The sequence below is a fragment of the Chiloscyllium plagiosum genome, unplaced genomic scaffold, assembly GCF_037043375.1.
Source record: "Chiloscyllium plagiosum isolate Xiang-an unplaced genomic scaffold, Cpla_swu_hap1 HiC_scaffold_5, whole genome shotgun sequence".
NCBI classification, from domain to species: domain Eukaryota; kingdom Metazoa; phylum Chordata; class Chondrichthyes; order Orectolobiformes; family Hemiscylliidae; genus Chiloscyllium; species Chiloscyllium plagiosum.
In genome coordinates this window covers 81,201,353-81,225,640 of record NW_028270143.1, presented here as the reverse complement: position 1 = coordinate 81,225,640, position 24,288 = coordinate 81,201,353, and the positions used below count along the sequence as shown (strand labels likewise).

Below are 24,288 nucleotides of genomic sequence, written 5' to 3'. Positions count from 1 at the left end.
TGACTAAAATAAATTTTCCTCACCTCAGTTCTAAGTGATACACTCTCAGACTCAAGATGGTGGCAGAATATGATGCTCCAGCCAGAGCTCCTCTGCTTTGCTCATTCCTTTCTCTTTCTTTTCTTTGCTTTTCAGCAGTCTTTCTTCCCCCTCTCCAAATTTTAACTTCTTAAGCTTAGCGGGAAGGATTGGAGAATGGAGGTGAGTCAGACTCCAGCCTAGTACAGGAGACAAGTCGGAGACCATGCTGTGTGGGAGGCGAGTCTTATTCTGGACTCTGAGTAAGTCAAGTACTTTTTAAAAAACTTTGTATTTCTAAAGTAAACTTCTTGTTTTATTCTTTCAATTCTGTAATAAACACTTAAAAGTATCTGTACCTAGATACCCAGTACTTAAGACGTTGCCAAAGCGGTGACATTACAAACTTTTCACTGCACTCATTGGAGTGCATGTGAAAATAAAGGCTATTTTTAGACTGAACCACCAGTTACTGAGTCATAGAGTCACACTGCACAGAAACAGACCCTTCAGTCCAACTCATCCATGCTGACCAAGTTTCCCAAACTAAACTAGCTCCAATTGCCTAGGTTTGATCCATATCATTCTAAACCTTTCCTATTCATGTACAGTCAAAATGTCTTTTAAATGTTGTATCTGCAACCTGCATCTTCCACCTTCTCTGGTAGTTCATTCTACATATGAACCACCCTCTGTGTGAAAAAATTGCCCTTGAGGTCCCTTTTAAATATTTCTCCTCTGATCTTATAAATATACTCCCTAGTTTTGAACTCCCAACCAGGGAAAACATTTTACCTGCACCTACTCTGTCTATCCCTAGTTTGTAAGTTTCAATGAGATCACGTCTCATCCCTGGAAACTCTAGAGAATACAGGTCCAGTTTGACTAATTTGTCTTCGTAGGACAATCCCACCATCCAATGTGACATTACTTGTTGGAGAGGACTGCTTTTCCTGTCTTCATTGTTTTTTTCACTTTAAGATTGCCAATACACATCTGAGCAATCATTTTGATGACCCCCTTTATCAACTTTTACCACTATCTCAATGTTTCCTTTTTATCCGTCATGGAAACTGTGCAGATGACATTTAATGCTGGATTTCCTAATCATTAAAAATCTGCCTGATTACTTCACTTGTGAATTGAACAATATTGTCACTCATCAAAATGTCAGGATGATGTTTGAAGTTTGCTTTTGGAAATTTGATAATCTCATTGATAGTCATTGACATCAAGCTTGTCTGACTTATTGTAACCTGAACTGTAGTCAAATGTGACCATATTCAGCATCAATGAGAGTAAAAATGGTTTGCTCGAGTTTCATCCATTAAGTCACAAACAGATCTGTAACTTTCTTAGTTTGATAACAATTTAAACCGCTGAACTGCACATATGGAGCGAGCTGCCAGAGAAAGTGGTAAAGACGGGTACAATTACAATGTTAAAAAGACATTTGGACAGGTACATGAACAGAAAAGGTTTAGAGGTGTATGGACAAACAGAGGAAAATGGCACTAGTTCAGTTTAGGAAACCTGTAGAGCATCAACGATTCTATGCTATACAACTCCATGAACTAGCTGATCCAGTTCTTAATCTGGCCAATAAAGCACATCTTTCTCAAACTGGAATTAATTCCTCGATGTCTTTTTAAAAATTCAGTTGTGGGACATGAGCGTTGCTGGCTGACCAGCATTTATTGCCTTTCCTAGTTGCTGTTGAGAAAGTGATGATGAGCTGCCTTCTTGAACCACTGCAGTCCACAAGCTATAGGTTGATCCACAATGCTGAAGGAGTGAATTCCAAGTTTTGACCCAATGACAGTGAAGGAACAGAAATATATTTCCAATATGGGATGAGGAGTGACTTGGAGGGGAACTTGCAGGTGGCGGTATTCCATGTATCTGCTCCCCTTGTCCTTGTAAATGGATGAGGTTATGGGTTTGGAATGTGCTGTCTAAGGATCTTTGGTGAATTTCTACAATGCGTCTTGTAGATAGTACACATTGCTACTACGGAGTGGATATTTGTGGATGCAGTGTCAATCAAGTGGCCTGCTTTGTCCTGGATGATGTCAAGCTTCTTGAGTGTTTTTGAAGCGGGGAGTATTCTATCACACTCCTGACTTGTGCCTTGGAGATGGTGGACAGACTTTGGGGAGTCAGAAGGTGAGTTACTTACCACTGTATTCCTAGCCTCTGACCGGCTTCTGTAGCCACTGTGTATATGTGTGATGAGTTGAGTTGAGTTTCTAGTGATTAGTAACCCCAAGGATGTTGATATTGAAGTTTTAGTGATATAACTGTAGCTTGGATATTGTCCCGACCTTGGTGCATTTGAACATGGACTGCTTCAGTACCTGAGGAGTCATGAATGTTGCTGAACATTGTACAATCATTAGCTAATACTCCCAGTTCTGACCTTATAATGGCAAGAAGATCATTGATGAAGAAGCTACAAAAATGGATGAATGTAGGACGCTACCCTGAGGAACTCTTGCAGAGGTGTCCAGGAGTTGAGATGATGGACCTCTAACAATGACAACCATCTTCCTAATTCCAAGTATGACTCCAACCAGCAGAGTTTGCCCCAATTCCCTGTGATTCGATTTTTCCTATTGCTCCTTGATGCCACACTTGGTTGAATGCTGCATTGATGTCAAGGTCTGTCACTCCCATCACACCTCAGGAATTCAGTCTTTTTTCCATGTTCAAATCAAGGCTGTAAGAGGTCAGAAGCTGAGTGGTCCTCGTGGAACCCAATCTGGGTATCACTCAGCAGGTTATTGCTGAGCAGGTGGTGCTTGATAGCACTGTTGATGACACCTTCCATCACTTTACTAATAATCGAGAGTTGACTGGTGGGGTGATAATTAGCTGGTTTGAATTTGTCCTACTTTTTCCATACAGGACATACCTGTGCAATCTTCTACATTGTCAGAAAGATGCCACTGTTGTAACTGTACCAGAATAGTTTATTTAGAAGAGTGGCAAGTTCAAGAACACAAGTACTATTGCTGGAAGATTGTCAGGGCTTATAGCCTTTTTAATATCTAATGCCTCCAACTGTTTCTTGATATCATGTGAAGTGAATCGAATTGGTTGAAGACTGGTATCTGTGATGCTGGCAACCACTGGAAAAGACTGAGCTGGATCATCCACTTGGCACTTCTGGCTGAAGATTGCTGTGAATGCTTCAGCCTTATATCTTGCACTGATGTGTTGGCTCTTCCATCATTGAGGATGAGGATATTTGTGGTAGCTTCGACTCCATTGAGTTGTTGAACTGTCCACCACCACTCACGACAGGATATGGTAGGACTGCATGGCTTTGATCTGATCTATTGCTTGTGGGATTATTTAGCTCTATCACTTTCTGCTTATGCCGTTTGGCATGCAAGTGGTCCTGTTTGGTAGCTGCTCTTGGTGTGCCCTCCTGCATTCTACATTGAACCAGGATTGATGCCATGGCTTGATGGTAATGGTTGAGTGTGGGATATGCTGGGCCATTAGACTGCTGATTGTGCTGGAGTACAGTTGCTGTTGATGACCCACAGCACCTCATCAAGACCCAGTCTTGAGCTGCTAGATCTGTTCAAAGTCTAGGCAGGAATTCATGTGTACAGGATTCTGGATTAGTGGTGCTGAAAAAGCACAGCAGTTCAGGCAGCATCCGAGGAGCAGTAAAATCGACGTTTCGGGCAAAAGCCATTCGGTGATCACCCTTTCTGATACTGTCATGGACAGGTGCATCTGAAGTCGGCCGATTGGTAAAATGTGGTCATGTATGTATTCCCTCATCACCTGCCGCAGGCCCAGTCTAGCAGCTATGTCTTTTTGATCCCGTCCAGCTCGATCAGTAGTACTGCTACCGATTGCTCTTTGGTGGTGGACATTGAAATCCCCCACCAAGAGTACACTTTGCACCCTTGCCAATTTTGGTGCTGCATCCAAGTGTTGTTCAACTTGGAGGAGTATTGATTCAGACGTTACGTGGTAAATAACAGGATATTTCCTTGCCCATGTTTAATCTGAAGCCAGTGGACTTCATGGAGTCCAGAGTCAAAATTGAGGATTCCTGGGGCAACTCCCTTCCGAATGTATCCGATTGTACTGTCACCTCTGTTGGGTCTGTTCTGCTGGTGGGATAGAACATATCCAGGGATGGTGATGGTGATATCGAGGACATTTTCTGTAAAATATGATTCCATGAGGATGATTATTTCAGGCTGTTGCTCAACTGGTCTGTGAGATGGCTCTCTCAATTTTGACACTGGACACACAGATGTTAATAAGGAGGACAATGCTGGGTCATTGGGGCTGTTTTTGCCGTTATCTTTTCTGGTCATTGCCAAATAGAATGTTCAGTTTCATTTCTTTGTTGAGATGCTGTAAGGGCAGTTGAGAGTTAAACACAGTGCTGTGAGTCTGGAGTCACATTTAGGCCAGAAAGACAGACTTCCTTCCCTGAAGATCATAGTGAGCCAGATGGGTTTCTCCGACAATTGATAATCAATAGATTCTTATACTTTATTGAATTCAATCTGCCGTGCCAGGATTTGATCAGATTCCGCAGAACTTTAGCTAAGTTTCTGGATTAATAATATTGCGATAATACCACTAGGCCATCCTGGAGGCAGGAAAGTTTTCAGCATTTCTAATTTCTTTTGTGACGATGACTCTAGTTTCCTGTACAAGATAGCATCTTCAGCAATCATTTAATCTCTGCATGATCAATACTCTCTCTCACAGCAGTTATAGCCCTGATGGTTTCAGGTCACCCTTTCATCACAATTTACTGGAGCACTCGCATCTTATTGTGCTTCTTCACAAGATTACTTGTCTACTCGATTCAATGTCTCTGCTGGGTTGATGAGTTCCAGAACTTGTGGTGCTGTTCTTCCTGTTGTACCTGGAATACTTCACACTCAAACAAGCATCAGTAACTTAATTTAAAGGGTGAGCAGCACTCAACAGCATGTCAACAATGTATATCTGTCTCCCTTTATCATACTTCTCTTCCAAAGGATATCTCTGCAAATTAAGTAAAATGCTTTTCAAACATTTTGGAGCAGATAGGAGTGTTTTGAAATAGATGTTTTGGAGTGGCTTGTGGTCATACTCTACCATCACATTTTTCTTCCAGACATGCACAGGTTGACACTGTAGGGACCGACAACATTGGAACAGAATTTGTTCTTGCATGATCATTTTCCTTTACAGATTCTGTCTAATAAGTAACTTGAAAATGGCTGAACACTCTTTTTTTTTTCTTGTAATGTAAAGTGGGATGTTTGGATTACTATCTTTGTACACTGTGGCTTATCTTTCTTGTGAACTTGATATTATTTCATATAAATAAAGGCAGTGGCTATTTTTACTCACCATATGGGATCATTTTTCATCTTCTTGTTTCAAATAATAAGTATGCAAACAATTGGACACATACAAAGCAATGCAGACTAGCAACAGATCACAATGGAAAGAGGAAGCCTGGATTAGGTTTAAATAGAAACAAACTGAGATTAACAGGGAGATTTGATGTGTCAAGTGTACATATGAATTTGAAATACCCAGGACAGAAATCCCCAGGAAATTTTGTTGGTTTATTAAATAAGAGGACTGTCACATGTTCGTGACTGGGATGAATTTAAACCGGTTTGGGAGGGGTCACAGTCTTTCACAATAGGGACTCAACATACTTTCGTAAAAGAACCAAGGTAGAAGGAGTTCAGCCATGTTGAGTTTCTAGGAAGTAAGGCAATACTGGATGGTCTCTACTTTAATGCTGGGAATATTATTGGTCAAACAGATGGATTAGGGATGTGGATTGGTACGTGGAATTGCAATGTTACTGCCATCACAGAGGCGTGGTAGTGAGAGGGGCAGGCAGGACTGGCAACTCAACATTCTGTGTATAGGATCTTCAGGTAGGACAGGAGAGTGTGTAAAAGAGAAGGTGGTTTTGCATTATTTATTAAGGAATCAATTACTGCAGTAAGGAGGGATAATATCTTGGAAAAGATTTCACATGAGGCTTTGTGGGTATAGTTTAGGAATAAAAAGGATGTAGTTACACTGCTGGGAGTGTATTATAGACCTCCAATCTGTCATTGGACAAAAGAGGAACTGACATGTAGATAATTCACTGAAGCGAGTAAAAATAATAACATAATCATATTAAGGGATTTCAACTTCTTCAATATTAATTGGGAGAGCCATAGGGTAAAGGGTTTAGAGGGGGCAGATTTATTGAAATGTATTCAGACAGCTTTTTATAATGACACGTGGAAGGTCCATCCAGGGACAGTGCAGTCCTGGACCTAATTCTGACGAGGGCTAATGCCCGAAACGTCGATTCTCCTGTTCCCTAGATGCTGCCTGACCTGCTGCGCTTTTCCAGCAACACATTTCCATCCCTAATTCTGACGAACAAAGACATATATTTGAATTTGGTATTTCAATTGGCTCTAGGGAGCATTTTAGTGATAGCAACCACAACACTATACATTTCAAGTTTGTTGTGGGAACAGCTACTTCCGGGTAAAGATATAAAAGGGACCTGAGGGGCAACTTTTTCACACAGAGGGTGGTGCATGTATGGAATGAGCTGCCAGAGGAAGTGGTGGAGACTGGTGCAATTACAACATTTAAAAGGCATCTGGATGCTTACATAAATCCGCTGGCAAATGGAACTGGATTAATTTAGGATATCTGGTTGGCATGGATGAGTTGAACCAAAGGTCTGTTTCTCTGCTGTGCAACTCTATGACTCTGAAGTGTATAAGTATGCTGTTTTGAACTGTAAACGGCAGCCTATCTCTGAGTCTGACTTGGAGATCCCACATATATGATACAAGCTTAAATAAATTTGCTTTGTTATGATCTATTCAGGTCTGAAGACACAATCTTTACAAAATTCATCACACCATCATCACCATCCCTGGATATGTCCTGTACCAACAGTAGGACAGACCCAGCAGAGGTGGCAGCACGATAGTATACAGTCAGGAGGGAGTTGTCTTGGGAGTCCTCAACGTTTGATTTGATTTATTATTGTTACATGTACCAAGTTACAGTGAAAGGTACTGTTTTGCAAGCTATCCAGACAAATCATATCTTACATTAGTACATCAGAGTAATAGAACAGAATGCAGAATACAGTGTTACAGTTATAGAGAAGGTGCAGAGAAAGATCAACTCTAATGTATGAGAGGCCCACTCATAAATCTGATAACAGTAGGGAAGAAGCTGTTCTTGAATTTTCAAATGTTTTCTGCTCAGTGGAAGAGGATATAATTGGGGTGGGAGGGGACTTTGATTAAGTTGGTTGCTTTCCTGATGCAATGGGAAAGTTGAGTCAATGAATGCAAGGCTGGTTTTTATAGTGGACTGTAATTTCTTACACTCCAGACCCCATGAAGTCTCATAGTTTCACATCAAACATGGGCAAGGAAACCTCCTGCTGATTACCATGTTCCACTCCCCCCTCAGCTGATGAATCAGTAATCCTCCATATTGAACAACACTTGGAGGAAGGACTAAGAATAGTAAAGAGGCAAAGTGTACGCTGGCTGGGGGATTTTGATGTCCACTATCAAGAGTGGATCAGCAGCTGCACTACTGATCATGCCGATAAGGTTCTAAAGGACTTAGCTGCTAGATTGAGTCTGCAGCAGGTGGTGAGGGAACCAACAAGAGGGAAAAATATACCTGACCTCATCCTTACTAGCAAGCTGGGTGATATCCAGCAACAGCTGGAGGCACTGGATACTGAAAAAGCTATGGGCCTTGAAAATATTCCTGCAACCGTACTGTAGAGTGGGCTCCAGATCTTCTCACTCCCCAAGCACCTGCTCAGCAATAATCTGTTCAGTGATGCCCAATTTAAGTTCTGCCAGGGTCTCTTAGCTCCTGATCACAGCCTTGGGTCAAATGAGAACAAAAGAGCTGAATTCCAGAGGTGAGGTGAGAGTGATAGCCCTTGTCATCAAGGCTGCATTCAACCAAGTGTGGCATCAAATATCTGTAGCATAGAATCAGAGATATACAGCACGGAAAAAGATCCTTCAGTTCAACTTGTCCATGACGACCACTATCTGAAATTAATCTAGTCTCATTTGCCAGCATTTGGCCCGTATCCCTCTAAAAGTTTAATTGGAAGCACAGTAGCTTTCGGAGCACTGCTCCTTCATCATGTGGACAGTCATTACTGAAAATGAAGAGGGAAGCATTCAGGAAGACCTACATAATCTCAACATAACATGGAGATTTTGAACTTTATACGAATCAGCAATACTTCATATCCTTCAATACTTTTTATTTGAATTCATTCATGGGATAAGGCGTCACTGGCTCAAACATTTATTACCTGTTCCTAATTGTGCAGAGGACAATTTTAAAAGTCAATCACAATGCAGTGGATCTGGAGTCATATGTGAGCCAGGCCAGGTAAGGATGACAGTTTCTTTCCCTAAAAGGCATCAGTGAAGCAGATGGGTTTTTCCCAACAATTGACAATGGTCAGTAGACTCTTAATTCCAGATATTTTTTATTGAATCCGAATTCCACTATCTGCATTGGTGACATTCCTCAGTCTCTGAATTAGTTAACTATTAATAATACCACAAGATCATCGTCTCACTTCTGCACCTGATACCCAATGTAGTGCCATAATTTAGGATTCCACATTGAAATTAATTTACATTTGCAGGTATAAAATCAAAACACTGCTTCCATAAGGCATCCAATGTGGTTGAGTTTGTGAAATGGAATTTCAAACACTCTTCAAAGAAAATGCTGTACCAGATCTTAGTTACCAAAAGCAGAATACAGTATTGCCACATGGCAACCACTTTTGGGGGGCTTGTTTTCTCACAAAAATCACAAAATACAGTGCGAAGGTCTTGCCATCTTAAATTTGCCCCTCACTTGTGGTGTGGTGTCCCTCAGGTTAAACTCACCATCAGTCGTCTCTCTCTGTAATGAGAGACTATGATGACCTAACCTTCTAACTAATCATGTCACGAGACCGGCATAGTTCCCAGACTCAAAGAAAAGCCTGAGACATTGCTCTGAAAAATAAAAAATGAACTATTAAAAATATCTAAGCAGTAACGTTAGCTCAAAGGGGATTGAACTCAAAGAGTTCATAACTTCCCCCAAAGTCCCTCCTTTGCTAAATCCTTTTCCCAATAAAGTGAACGATCTTCCACAAATGTTATTCTCCATGACATTTTAAGCAAAACCTTTTGAACTTTTCTTGTGACCATCAACATTGCTCATTGTGCACATACCCATTGTGAAAATTTCCCAGTGGAAGAAATTTTACAATGTGTGGTACCAAGTTAGATGACATTGTGAAATAAATATTTTGAACCCCTGATGAAGTCTTTCAAACGAGAAATTGCTTTACCTGTTAGAATCAAATCACCGCCAAACGTTTAATATTTTATCAAATCCAACATTTGGAAAACATGCTGTACACCAAATCTATACTAAGGTGGCATGGTGGCTCAGCGGTTAGCAGTGCTGCCTCACAGCATCAGGATCCTGGAGTTGAGTCCACACTTGGTGTGTGACTATCTGTGTGAAGTTTGCCCATTCTTCCTGTTTGTGGTTTTCCTCTGGGTGCTCTGGCTTACTCCCACAGTCCAAACATGTGCAGGTAAGGTGGATCGGCCAAGGGAAATGCATGGTGATGGGGTGGGTCTTGGTGGGATGCTCTTTGGAGGATTGGTGTGAACTCGATGGGTCGAATGGCCTGCTTCCACACTGTAGGGATTCGACGTCTTGAATCTGCTTTTACTGCATGGAATCTGGGCCACTTTGTTTCCCAAGCAAGTCCCATCAAAACTACGCCCGACTCCACTTGTTTGTATGTGTTCAATGAGTCCCACTGAATTTTGTTTGGAAATGAAATCTCGGATGTTACTAGCATGTTCAACTTTGTGTATATTTAACATTAGACTGCGGAGATGTTACTTCTCTGTGACTGCTGTTGTTGCAGGGCGGGCGGACACTGAGGCGTGGGGGCTCCGGGTGGTAGGAACTGTCCTCCTGGTTCATGTGCAACGGCGGAACAAAGAGGGCGCGGACTCGCTCCTGGATACGGTGCGGTTGCTATGATGGAGCAGGCTCAGGCCCAGCTGAGGGTGTTGGAGCTGTACAGTGGTATCGGGGGCATGCACTACGCTTTGAAAGGTAAAGTAGCGAAAAAGGAAAACCCAGGCAAAAACCATGTTGCAAGGCAGCCCCAACAGCGGAGCTCGAAAAGCACAAGGGCAAAGCAAATAACAACCACAGAAATTGCTGGAGAAACTCAGCAGGTCTGGCCGCATCTGTGGAGAGAAAAAAGCAGAGTTACCTTTTTGGCTTTAATATTAGCATCCATAGTTCTTTGTTTTATTTTAGGGCAAAACTCCAAACAAACATGATTATCAGTCCACTTGCTTTTCTGTTTCCACCCGCCCTCCAGACTGGGGTTAGAATGGAATCCCTAGAGTGGGGAACAGGCTATTGGGCTCAACAAGTCCACACTAACTCTCTGAAGAGCATCCCACCCCTTACCCTATAATGTAACCTTGCCTTTCCCATAGCAAATCCATCTAACTTATACATCCCCCTGGACACTATTGGCAATTTCCCATGGCCAATCAACCTAACCTGCACATTTTTGGACTGTGGGAGGAAACCTACACAGACACTGGGAAAATGTACAAGCTCCACACTGACAGTTGCCTGAGGGTGGAATTGAACTTGGGTCCCTGGTGGTGTGAGATAATTGTGCTAACCACTGAGCCACCATGAAGGTTTTTCATGTTCAATCTGTGAAAAGTGTGACAATGTTGTTTGTATGCCTTTGAGGATAGTGTCAAGATCTTGAAGGAAAGAAAAGCATTGGAATACCAGAAGAATGAACTTGTACTGCAACACTTACTTGTAATTCACACAAAGAAAGTACTGTTGAAGATTCCTGATACACTAAAATAGATCATCAAGGCCACTTTTGACTCAGTACAGTTTCATGGAGTTCTAGCAAAACTGGAGTCAATGGGAATAACATGAAAAACCTTCCACTGGTTGAGTCATACTTGGCACATAGGAAGATGATTGTGATTGGCAAAGGTCAGTCTCTCAGCTCAAGGACTTTTGTGCAGGAGGTTCTTAGAGGAGTGTCCTTGGCTCAATGGTTTTCAACTGTTTTATCACCATCTTTCCATCATAAAGTCAGAAGTGGAGATGTTCACCATGCGATATTCAGCACTATTCACGGCTCCTCTTTCTGAAGCAGTCTGTACGCAAATGCAGCAAGATCTGGACAATATCCAGGCTTGGGCTCACAGTGGTGGGTAACATACATGCCTCACTTGCTAAGCAATGGCAATTTCCAAGAAAAGAGAATATAAACAACCTCTTGACATTCAATGGTATCACCAATACTGGTGTTTGCTATTGACCAAACCTGAACTAAATGCTTCATATCAATACTGTGACAACAAGAGCAGGTCAGAGGTTAGGAATTTTACAGCAAATAACTCTCTTGAGTCCCCAAAGTCTGTCCACCACCCAAAAGGCATAAGTAAAGAGTGTGATGGAAAATTCCCTACTTGCCTGGATTAGTGCAGCTTCAACAAGACTGTGGAAGCTTGATATCATGCAGGACAAACAGCCCACATAACTGGCACTAGATCCATAAGTGTCCACTCCACCACCAAAGCTCAGTAACAGCTGTGTGCACCATCTACAAGATGCACTGCAGAAATCCACTAAAGGTCCTCCACCTGAAAGGACAAGGGCAGCAGATACATGGGACCACTACCACCTGCAAGGTCTCCCCCAAGCCACTCACCATTCTGACTTGGAAATATATTATCAGTCCTTCAGTGTGGTTCAAGAAAGCAGCTCACCACCACCTCAAGGGAAACTAGGGATGGAGACTGGGCGCCTCCTAGCAGAGCGCTTTAGGGAACATCTCCGGGACACCCGCACCAATCAACCACACCATGGCCCAACATTTCAACTCCCCCTCCCACTCTGCCGAGGACATGGAGGTCCTGAGCCTCCTTCACCGCCGCTCCCTCACCACCAGACGCCTGGAGGAAGAACGCCTCATCTTCCGCCTCGGAACACTTCAACCCCAGGGCATCAATGTCGACTTCAACAGTTTCCTCATTTCCCCTTCCCCCACTTCACCCGAGTTCCAAATTTCCAGCTTAGCACTGTCCGCATGACTTGTCCGGACTTGTCCTACCTGCCTATCTCCTTTTCCGCCTATCCACTCCACCCTCTCCTCCCTGACCTATCACCTTCATCCCCTCCCCCACTCACCTATTGTACTCTATGATACTTTCTCCCCACCCCCACCCTCCTCTAGCTTATCTCTCCACGCTTAAGGCTCTCTGCCTTTATTCCTGATGAAGGGCTTTTGCCCGAAATGTCGATTTCGTTGCTCCTTGGATGCTGCCTGAACTGCTGTGCTCTTCCAGCACCACTAATCCAGAATCTGGTTTCCAGCATCTGCAGTCATTGTTTTTACCTCGTTGATTTTAACCCTACTGCGAATCCTCTTGCAAGGATGCCTGCCTTAGATTAGATTTTTTTTTTCTAATCTAAGGTTAGATTAGATTACATTACATTACAGTGTGGAAACAGGCCCTTCGGCCCAACAAGTCCACACTGCCCCGCCGAAGCGCAACCCACCCATACCCCTACATGTACCCCTTACCTAACACTACGGGCAATTTAGCACGGCCAATTCACCTGACCTGCACATCTTTGGACTGTGGGAGGAAACCGGAGCACCCTTGAAGAAGCTTTCCTCCTCTCTCTGGATAATAAATGTCCAGCCACATTCTGAGGATGAATGAAAAAATGTCATCTGTTGATTACATGGAAAGGCGTAAGAAACAGACATTAAAATGTTTACCCACAGTGGAAACATCAGTAGAAATGCAACTGTGCTACATTTGTATTTAACTAAAGGAATTGTCACAATACAAAAATTGGTATAACAACGAATATTACATCACAGAAACAAGCCCTTTGGCCCACCAAGACTGTGCCAACACATGACACCTTTCCAAACTAAATACCTGTGCCTCTGTAGGGCCTGTAACCATCCATTCCCTGCTTATTCATGGATCGCAGTGCCTTTTAAACGTTGCTATTGTAACAGATTCTACCATCTTCTCTGGCAGCACATTCCAGGCACTTAGTGCCATTATACCCGAAACGTCGACTCTCCTGTTCCTTGGATGCTGCCTGACCTGCTGCGCTTTTCCAGCAACACATTTTTAGCCCTGATCTCCAGCATCTGCAGCCCTCACTTTCTCCCTGAAAAAAAAACTTGCCTCTCACATCTTATCTAAACTTTTACCTTTCTACCTTAAACCTGTATCCCCTATTAATTGACATTTCTACCCTGGGAAAAAAAACTGATTATTCATTCTTTCCATGCCTCTCATTATTTTGTAAATGTATTTCAGGTCACATCTCAGCTTCCAATGCTCAAGTGAAATCAAAGTGAGTTTGTCCTAACAGTCCATCCTCAGTGCATGTCACTTGAGTTTTAAATTTCACCAGCTGCTATTGTACCATTTCTCCAACCATTAGTCTGGACCTCTGGATTATTAGTCCAGTGATAATATCACTACCCCTATCCTACACCCCCACCTGCCCCCTCCCCTAAAAAAATCACATGGTTTGGTTCAATTGATTGACTTACAAGGGCAGTTAAGAATCAGCAATATTTTGTGCATCTCAAGTCACATGTAGACCAGACAAGGTAAGTACAATTTTTCAATGTTTTAGAGCTGCATTTATCCAAGCAAGTGGGGAGTATTTCAGCATACTCCTGATTTGTGGCTTATGGTAACATGGAATTTGGGACTTAGGGAACCGTGAGTTTCAGAATTCCTATTCTCTGATCTGCTCTTATAGCTATTTATGTAGATGGCTAATTGTTTTAAGTGTTAGGTCAGTGGTAACCTCAGTATTGTTGATAGTGGGGATTCAGTACTGATATTACCATTGAAAGTCATGGTGGGAGGGTTAGAATCTATCTTTCTTATTGAGATAATAAAGATTACTTGCCACTTATCAGCCCGACCTTGAATACTATCCAGTTTCTGCTGCCTTTTAAATGTTGCAATTGTACTAGCCTCCACCACTTCCTCTGGCAGCTCATTCCATACACTTACCACCCTCTGCATGAAAATGTTGCACCTCAAGCCCCTTTTATATCTTTCCCCTCTCACCCTAAACCTATGTCCTATAGTTCTGGACTCCCTACCCTAGGGAAGAGACTGTCTATTTATCCTATCCATGCACCTCATGATTTTATAAACCTCTATAAGTTGCTGATCTTTGAGGGGCGTATTCTCTCCCTAGTTACTCTTTTGTCCTTAATGTATTTGTAAAAACCCTTTGGATTCTCCTTAATTCTATTTGCCAAAGCTATCTCATGTCCCCTTTTTACCCTCCTGATTTCCCTCTTAGGTATACTCCTTCTGGCTTTATACTCTTCTAAGGATTCATTCGATCTATCATGTCTGTACCTGACATATGTTTCCTTCTTTTTCTTAACCAAACACTCAATTTCTTTATTCATCCAGCATTCCCTATATCTACCAGCCTTTCCTTTCACCCTGACAGGAATATACTGTCTCTGGACTCTCATTATCTCAATTCTGAAGGTTTCCCATTTTCCAGTCATCCCTTTACCTGCGAACATCTGCCCCCAATCAGTTTTTGAAAGTTCTGGCCCAATGCTGTCAAAAGTAGCCTTCCTCCAATTTAGAACTTCATCTTTTAGATCTGGTCTATCCCTTTCCATTACTATTTTAAAACAAATTGAATTATGGTCGCTGGCCCCCAAGTGCTCCCCCACTGACACCTCAGTCAACTGCCCTGAATGTTCAGACTTGATCTAATAAACAGGACTAACTGGTTTAAATAATTGAATGGTCTACACATACTTTTATGCTCCAATTAAACATTATAATTGCAAGTAGGCTGCCAACCAATAGCTTATCTATAATAAAGGAAAGTTTTCAGTTTCAGAGTTCAGACTGTTGATTGTCTGCTTATGACAAACTCCAAAAGTCCTCAAATGAGAATTTGTTAGTTCATAAAGTCCATAAAGGGTGAGACTGAAAATTTATAACGAGAAGCAAGGAAATGGCTGAGAGTTTGAACAGGTATCTTGAAGCTATCTTTACAGCAGAAGATGCAAAAAATGTCCAAGGAAGGTTGTAAATGAAAGGGGAGAAGGGAGCTGTAACTGTCAGTGATCATGACAGTTAGGAAGGCAAATGCAGTGTTAGCAATCATTTCAGGGGGAAGGAATACAAGGGCTGGGAAGTACTGCTGAGCTTTTCTTACACTGCATTTGGAATAGTGTGAACAGTTTTGGATCCTGTATATAATGTTGGCCTTGGAAGAGTTCCAGAGGAGGTTTACTAGAATAATTGCAGGGATGAAGGGCTTGTCACATGAGCATTTGATTTGATGGCATTTAGAAGGATAAGGGGATATCTAATTGAAACTTACAGAATACTGAGAGGCCTGAATACAGAAGATGTTTCCACCAGTAGGAGATACAAGGACCCAACAACCTAAGAGCAAAGGGATGACTCCTCAGAACTGCGATGAGGAGGAATTTCTTCAACTCAAAGGCTGTGGAGGCCAAGCCATTAAGTGTTTTTTTTAAACAGAGTTGGGTAGGTTCTTGATTAGTAAGAGGATCAAGGGTTATTGGGAGAAGAATGGTGTTGAGAAACACATTACCTCAGATCAAATGGTGGAGCAGACTTGAAATGGTCTAATTCTACTTGTATATCTTATGGTCTTCTCACTTAGAGAGAAAATACTAGGAAAGCCACTGGGACGAAATGCTGACAAGTCTGATGGTGAGAAGACTTTTATTCTAAGATCTTAAAATAACGTTCTTATATATGGAAGAGGGATGTGAGCTTTGTTGGCTATACTGACAGTTTTGATGATTTCCAGTCGTCATGGAGAAGATGCTGGTGAGCTGTTTTTTGAACTGTTAGAACTCATGGGGTGTAGAACACCCACAAATGCTCTTAGGAATGCAGTTGTAAGTTATTGTCTTAGTAACAGTGCAGAGTAGAAACATTGTTCTAAGTCCATATGTTGTGCGCCTTTGACAAGAACTTGTGGTGGTGCCATTATTCTTCTAGGTGGTAGAGGTCATGGGTTCAGAAGGTGCTGTCGTAGGAGATTTAGAGAGTTACTGCAGTGCATCTTGTAGATAGTACACAATGCTGTCAATGTGTGTTGACAGTGCAGCAAGTGAATGTGAAGGTGGTAGTTGGACTGCCACTCAAGTGGGCAGATTCTTGAGTGTTGTTGGAGCTGCATCCATCCAAGAAAGTGAAGAGTATTCCATCACCCTTCTAATTTGTGACTGGTAGATCGTAAATGGACACTAAGGTGACCTCAATTATTCGCCTCAAAAATTCACAGAATTTCAAGCAATGACAGTTTTTATATAGCTGATCTAGTTCAGTTTCCAGTCAAAGGTAATCCTCATGATGCTGATAGTGGGGCATTCAGCAATGGTAATGCCATTGTAGATTAAGGGGAGATGGTCATTGTTTGGCACATGTGTGGTGCAAATTTTACTTGCCACTTATCAGCCCAAGTCAGGATGTTCTCCACATTGTACTGCATATAGACATGGATACTTCAATATTTCAGTGGTCATTAATGGTGCTGAGTATTGTGCAATAATCAGTAAGACTATAAGAAATAGGAACAGGTGAAAGTTATTCAGCTACCATGCCTCCTCTGCCATTCAGTAGGATATGGTTAATTCAGTATTCCTCATGTTCAGTTTCCAGCCTTTTCCCCGCAACTCTTGATTTCCCTATTAAGAATCAATCGCTCACCCTTAAATGTATACAAAGACTGGCTCCCATAACTCTCTGTGGCAAGGAGTTCCAAAGACACTCAATCCTTTGAGAGAAGAAATTTATTCTTATCTCAGTCTTAAAAATGAACAAAGTTAAAAATCACACAACACCAGGTTATAGTCCAACAGGTTTAATTGGAAGCACTAGCTTTCGGAGTGCTGCTTCTTCATCTGGTGGTTGTGCTCGGAGAAGCGCTCTGAAAGCTACTGCCTCCAATTAAACCTATTTGACTATAACCTGGTGTTGTGTAATTTTTAACTTTGTATACCCCAGTCCAACACCACCATCTCCAAATTAAGAATGAACCCCCTTTTATTCTGAGATTATGCTCTCTGGTCCTAGACCCTCCCATGAGGGGAAACATCTTCTCAACATTTACCCTATCAAGTCACTTATGATTCTTATATGCTTCAATGAGATCACCTCTCATTTTTCTAAACTCCAGTGAGTAGAATCTTAACTTGTTTAACTATGGAAACATCCAAGTTTTGACTTCACGATGGAGGGAAGGACATTAATGAGCTAGCTGAAGATGTTTGGGCCTAGGATACCACTTGAGGAACTCCTATAGTGATGTCTAGGCTTGAGATGATTAAACTCCAAAAACAGTAACTACCTTTCTTTGTGGCTGCAGAAATGTTGATGCATCGGTTCTGAACTCCCAAAGTTCTAGGAATTTTAGAAAGGTGAGCAAATTGGAGAACTTCAGTTGAAGTACATCTGTTCCAAAAGGGAGGGAGATGGAAATTATAAGCGAGTTAACCTAACATCTGTCAGAGGAAAATTCTCAAATTCATTATTAAAGATGTTGTACCAGGGTGTTTATTGCATTATAATACAGTCAGGCTGAATTAGCATGGTTAAGAATGGAAAATTGTTTGACAAATTAATTATAGTTATTTGAGAATGGAGCAAGGCTAGATGTAGTGTATTGTGGATTTGCAAAGGCACTTATTGAGGTGCCAGATGAAAGGTAAAAATCACACAACACCAGGTTATAGTCCAGCAGGTTTAATTGGAAGCACTGGCTTTCGGAGCGCTGCTCCTTCATCAGGTGGTGGTCGGAGCACCGTTCCTTTATCAGGACAAGCAGGTTTAATAGTGCTTCCTATTAAACCTGTTGGACTATAACCTGGTGTTGTGTGATTTTCAACTTTGTACACTCCAGTCCAACACCAGCATCTCCAGATGTAAGGTTACTACAGAAGAAAAAGGTTTGTAGTATTTGGGTCTATATACAAACTTGGATAGAAAAATGGCTAATACAAACAAAAATAGATAGTCTGGATAAATGGATTATTTTCAGATTGGCAATCTATAACTTAGTGGAGTGCCACAGGCACCAGTGCTGGACCTCAATTGCTTACAACTTGTACTGATGATTTGGGTGAAGAGACTGAGTGTATTGTAGCCAAGGTATACTAATGATACAGAGATTGGAAATCAAGGTCTGAGGAAGTTACAAAGAGTTTGTAAGGTGATATAGAAAGGTTAAGTGAGTAGGCAAAATTTTGGTAACTGGAGTATAATATTGGAAAAAGAGAGGTTGTCCACTTCGATAGCAAGAATAAAAGAGTAGAATATTTAAGTGGAGAGAGACTGCTGCATGTTGTGGTACAAATGAATCTGGATGTGTTTGCACTTAAATCGCAAATGTTTAGCGTGCAGATACAACAAGTAATTAGGAAGGTAAATGGAACTTTGGCCTTTGTACAAGGGTCATAGAGCCTAAATGTAAGGAAGTCTTGATCTATCTGAACAGAACATTGATGAGACCACACCTAGAGGACTTTGTACAGTTTTGGTCCTCTTACTTAAGGACAGATGTACTTGTATCAGAAGCAATTCTGAGAAGTTTACTAGGCTGTGAACTTTGAAGTGCACTGTTGTAATGTATGCAACGCTACATTTTATTTGCCCACATCAAGGTTCCATAAACAGCAGTGAGATATGCAACCTGATAATCTGTTTTAGTGATGTTGATTGAGACATTGGGAAAAGCTCTTATTTTTATTGGGTAGTGATCTAAGATCTTTAATGTCCCTTATGAAAGGACAAGTCTAGTTTAGTACCTCATCAAAACGTTGCACTTCCAATACACAGCCATGATCACTGCACTAGAATGTCAGTCTTAAGTGTAGTCAAGGTTCTATCCTTTTCTAACATGACTCCACTTTCTTCTAACTTAAGTAAAGTGTTGATCCAGAAGGTACCTATGCGGACTTAAATTTGGAATGCTCCATGTGCAGTTATAGCTCAGAGGTATATTGGTACATAGGACTAAGGAGCAAGAGTGGGCCATTTTGTTTTTTAAGCCTTCTCTATCATTTGATAAGATCCGAGCTGATCCGGTTGTGATCTCAACACCACTTTTCTGTTTCCCTCCCATTACCTTCAGTCCTTAATCAAAAATCTACCTAACCCAGCCCCAGTGTCAACTGGGAAGAGAATTCTATATTCTAAGCACTCTCTGATCTCCACTTTAAAAGGGAGACTTCATTCTGAAACTGTGTTTCCTAGTTCCTAGAATCCCTACAAGAAGAAACATCCTCCTGATGTCACAATTGAGTTTCCTCAGGATCATATATATTTCAATAAGAAAATTCCTTATTCTTCTGAACTCCAGTGAGTAAATGGCCAAATGCTCAACTTTTTTTCATAATATGAGCCCTTCATCCCAGGAAATCGTTAGTGAACCTTCTCTGAATTACTTCTAATACACTGCTATATTTTTCAAATAAGAAGACAAAACTATTTTCAGCACTCCAAATGTGGTCTCACCAAGGTTGTGCACAGCTGCAGTTAGAGAGTTATAGAGTCACAGAAATGTACAGCATGGAAACAGACCCTTCGGTCCAACTTGTCCATGCCGACCAGATATCCCAATCCAATCTAGTCCCACCTGCCAGCACCTAGCCCATATCTCTCCAAACCCTTCCTATTCATACACATATCCAGATGTCTTTTAAATGTTGCAATTATACTAGCCTTCGCCACTTCCTCTGGCAGCTCATTCTACGCACATACCAGCCTCTGCATGAAAATGTTGCTCCTCAGGTCTTTTTTACATCTTTCCCCTCTCACCCTAAACCTATGCCCTCTAGTTCTAGATTTCCCCCCGCCCTCCCCAGGGAAAAGACTTTGTCTATTTATCCTCTCCATGCCCCTCACGATTTTATAAACCTCTATAAGGTCTCAGCTTCCAGCGCTCCAGGGAAAACAGCCGTACCCTATTCAACTCTCCGTATAGCTCAAATCCTCCAACCCTGGCAACATCATTATAAATCTTTTTTGAACCCTTACAAGTTTCCCAACATCTTTCCGATTGGAAGGAGACCAGAACTTCATGCAATATTCCAACAGTGGCCTAACCAATGTCCTGTACAGCCACAACATGCCTTCCCAATTCCTGTACTCAATATCAATAAAGGAAAGCATACTAAACGCCTTCTTCACTATCCTATCTACCTGCGACTCCACTTTCAAGGAGCTATGAACCTGCACACCAAGGTCTCCTTTTTTCAGCAACACGCCCTAGGACCTTACCATTGAGTGTATAAGTCCTCCTAAAATTTGCTTTCCCCGAAGTGCAGCACCTTACATTTATCTAAATTAAACTCTATCTGCCACTTCTCAGCCCATTGGCCTGTCTGATCTGAAAGGTTAAAGTACCTTTGTTTTACTCTCTCATCCCCATTTAATAAACAGCAATGTTCCATTTAGCTTCTGAATCACTTGCTGTACTAGCAAACTAACATCTTATGATTTGTGTACCAGGACACTGGATCTCTTCGTACCACAAAGTTCTGCATTCTCTCTCCACTTAAATAGTATATTGTTTCCCTACCAAAGTGGACAAAATCACACTCTCCTATGTTATATTCCATCATGCTTTTTTTTAAATAGTTTCCATCAAGGTGATACTGATGAAGTGGCTTTTAGGTATTCAAGTACACTGCACTTAGAAGTTCCCTTTTATCTACTTACTTCTTCAAAAGCTCCAATACATTATAAAACATGACTTTTCCTTCTCAGATCCAGATTGACTCTACCTAGTTACACTATGGTTATCCATAACTTGTTTGATAATGGATTTTAGCAAATACCCTATTTGGTAAATATTTGGTGAACTTAACTATAGTTTCCTGCTAGAAAAACAAAAGATCTGTGAGCACCTGTGGAGAGAAAAATCAAGTTAACATTTCAAGACTGATTTGATTCTTTTTCGGAACACCAAACAGTCATGTGTTCGCTCAAGATTGGTGAAGTTTTGGATAATCTTGATTTATGGCTGAACATTAACTTTACAAAGTTGCTTTTTCACTGGCATTGTTTTTTTTGAGATGGAGAGAGACGAACAGACAGACAATATCTTTGCAGTTATCAATTGGTATTGCTTTCTCGTGCCTTTGTTGCTCAAAGGCTGCTGTTGATGTGCATCTCTTTTGTAGATTCTGATATCTGTTTTTCAAGGTGGATAATTGTAGGCTATCTTTCATTTTTCATTATGAGAATTTATCATGCAAGTGCAAGTCGAACAATAGATGTAAATGTTTTGGCTTTCTCTGAATTTCAGTCCCTTTTTATGAAAATAATTATTTCAGTGTAGCCATTCTATTATGTCTTGTAGGTTGTCTGGGCTCATCAGGTAATCACTGCAGCCATTTCATTTCATGAAAGTCTTGGCTATTAAAGTCAAGTGATGAGAGTTGAATATTGATTGTCAGTTTCCGTACATTCAGTAAGAAAGTTACCATCACTATGATGGGATTGAACGATAGGCCTTCCAAAAGCCAACAGGAGATACAGGAATGGTTATGTAAGCAGATTATGGAAAGATGTAAGAACAACAAGGTTGGTGTATTGGGTGATTTTAACTTCCCTGTTATTGACTGAGACTCCTTAGCACCAGGGGCTTAAATAGGGCAGAATTTGTTACGTGCATCCAGAAGTGTTCCTTGAAACAATATGTAGATAGTCCAAGGAGGGAAGGGGGCAAACTGGACTTTGCACTGTGGAACAATTCTAGCCAGGTGATCAAAGTTTTAATGGAGGAGCATTTGACTTCTTACCTCGGAAACTGAAATTAAACAAGGCCCTTGAGAAAGTTAAAGGAACAGGAAAAAAGCTTAAACAAGGAATTTGGAGGGCTAAAATTAGGTGTGAAATGTCTTTTGCATGTAGAATTAAGTCGAATGGGAAAGTGAGGGCTGCAGATGCTGGAGATCAGAGCTGAAAATGTGTTGCTGGAAAAGCACAGCAGGTCAGGCAGCATCCAAGGAACAGGAGAAAAGATTCCTGAAGAAGGGCTTATGCCCGAAACGTCGATTCTCTGTTCCTTGGATGCTGCCTGACCTGCTGCGCTTTTCCAGCAACACATTTTCAGCTCTGATCTCCAGCATCTGCAGCCCTCACTTTCTCCTTGAAGATTTTAACCTACTGCGAATCCTCTTACAAGGATGCCTTCCTTGAAGAAGCTCTCTTCCTCCCCCTGCAAGGATTTCAGTGAGTCCTTCTCTCACTGCACACCCCAAGTTCCTGAAGAAGGGCTTATGCCCGAAACGTCGATTCTCCTGTTCCTTGGATGCTGTCTGACCTGCTGCGCTTTTCCAGCAACACGTTTTCAGCGAATTAAGTCGAATCCCAAGGAATGTTTCCTGTATTTTCGGAGCAAGAGGACCGTTAAGGAAAGGGTAGATCCAGTCAAGGACAAAGCAGGGAATTTATGCGTGGAGCCAGAGGAAGTTGATAACATACTTTAATTAGTATTCACGTTGCATTAGTATTCACCAAGGAGAAGGACATGTATGATTAGGGGGTATATGTTGATATTTTCAGGCATATCAATATTAAGAAGGAAGTGGTGTTAGGTATCTTGAAAAACATTAAGGTAGATAAGTCCCCAGGGTCTGATGGGATCTATTTCTGGATATTAAGGGAGGCAAAAGAGGAGTTGCTAGCAATTTGACAGAGATCTTTGTATTCTTTTTAGCCACAAGAGAGGTCCCAGAAGACTGGAGAATAGCCAGTGTTGTTACTCTGTTTAAGAAGGGCTACAGGGCTAATCCAGGAAATTATGGGTCGGTCATCCTTACATCAGTGATAGGAAAATTATTGGAGAAGATTCTCCAGGACAAGATTTATGTGCATTTGGAGAAGAATGGACTTATTAGGAATAGTCAACATGGCTTTATGCAGAGGAAGTCTTCTCTCATGCTGGGCTGAAGGGCCTAATCCTGTCCTGTCCTGTACTTGTTTTGTGTTCTAAGTTCATAATAAATGAGTAGCCAGAGTGTCAAAATAAGCAGTCTTCGATTTAAAGTTGAGATGAATAATTTCTTCTATAAGGTATTTAGTCTTTGGAATTATCTTCTGCAGAGAGCAGGTGGTTGGGCATTGAATATTTTTAAGACTGGACTTGTCGAATTTTTGATCAGCAATTATGGGGTGGGGGGGTGCAGTCAGGATACAAATGGGGTTAAGTCTATGATGAATCAGCTATGATCTTATTGAATGTCTGAATTAGTTCAATGGACGAACTGGCTTTCTTCTACAATATTTTTAAATGATTTTAAACTAACACGTTTCTGTACAAGCCATGATTTGTTCACTCTTTATTAGTCCCCATGCATTCTTTTATATACTAATTTGTTATTCTTTAATCACACAAAACATGCCCTAATTATGGGTAAGTATGCCCTAAGTATGACCTCTACAGGCTTTTATTCAAACTTTCCCCAGTCCATCAGATTTACTCTGGGTATCAATAACCAAAGGCAGTCCCCGCAATGGGATGAACCTAATTGTTCTTTATTGAAGCAAGGTTACTTATATAGGTTTTTGTGGTATAAAGCATGTTTCCTTACTGAAAATTCACGATAACGCGATTAACAAATTGGGGAACTTTCTAAAGCATGAACTTTTAAAGCATGTATTGTTTATAACACTATTCCAGCCCCATTCATTTAAGTGGTAATGCTATTACGCAATTTTCTAATAACATGGAGTTGTATGAGAACGGAACTACTGCATTTTAACAAAAATGACTGTATATCATTTACGATCCCAAGTGACCCAACGATAGTGAAGGTACGGTGATATATTTCCAAGTCAAGATGATGAGTGCCTTGGAGAGCAACTTGCAAGTGGTGGTGTATTTATGTATTTGCTGCCCTTGTCCTTCAGGACTGAAGTGGCTGTGGGTTTGCAATGTGTATGTTGAAGGAGCTTTGGATTTCTATAGCCCATCTTCTAGATAGTACACACTACTGCTATTAAGCTTGGGTGGATGTGGTACCAATCAGGTGGGCAGCTTGGTCCTGGATGATGTCAA

At 41.4% G+C, this 24,288-nt stretch overlaps 1 protein-coding gene across 4 annotated transcripts in view; it reads left to right on the top strand.

Moving 5' to 3' along the window:
• Positions 1 to 10,110: 10,110 nt before the first annotated feature.
• The window catches only part of trdmt1 (tRNA aspartic acid methyltransferase 1), an 89,939-nt gene continuing 75,761 nt past the window's right edge, over positions 10,111 to 24,288 (top strand). For 2 of the 4 annotated variants that reach the window (XR_015757230.1, XM_087987361.1), the window contains exon 1: positions 10,111 to 10,218. Coding sequence is in view for 2 of the 4 variants with exons in the window: in XM_087987361.1 (XP_087843487.1) it covers positions 10,140 to 10,218 (79 nt within the window). In the remaining 2 variants the exon portion in view is untranslated. Of the gene's footprint in view, positions 10,219 to 15,876; positions 15,927 to 24,288 lie in introns of all 4 variants that reach the window. The other 2 variants (XM_043690379.2, XM_043690382.2) reach the window with 2 other exon arrangements.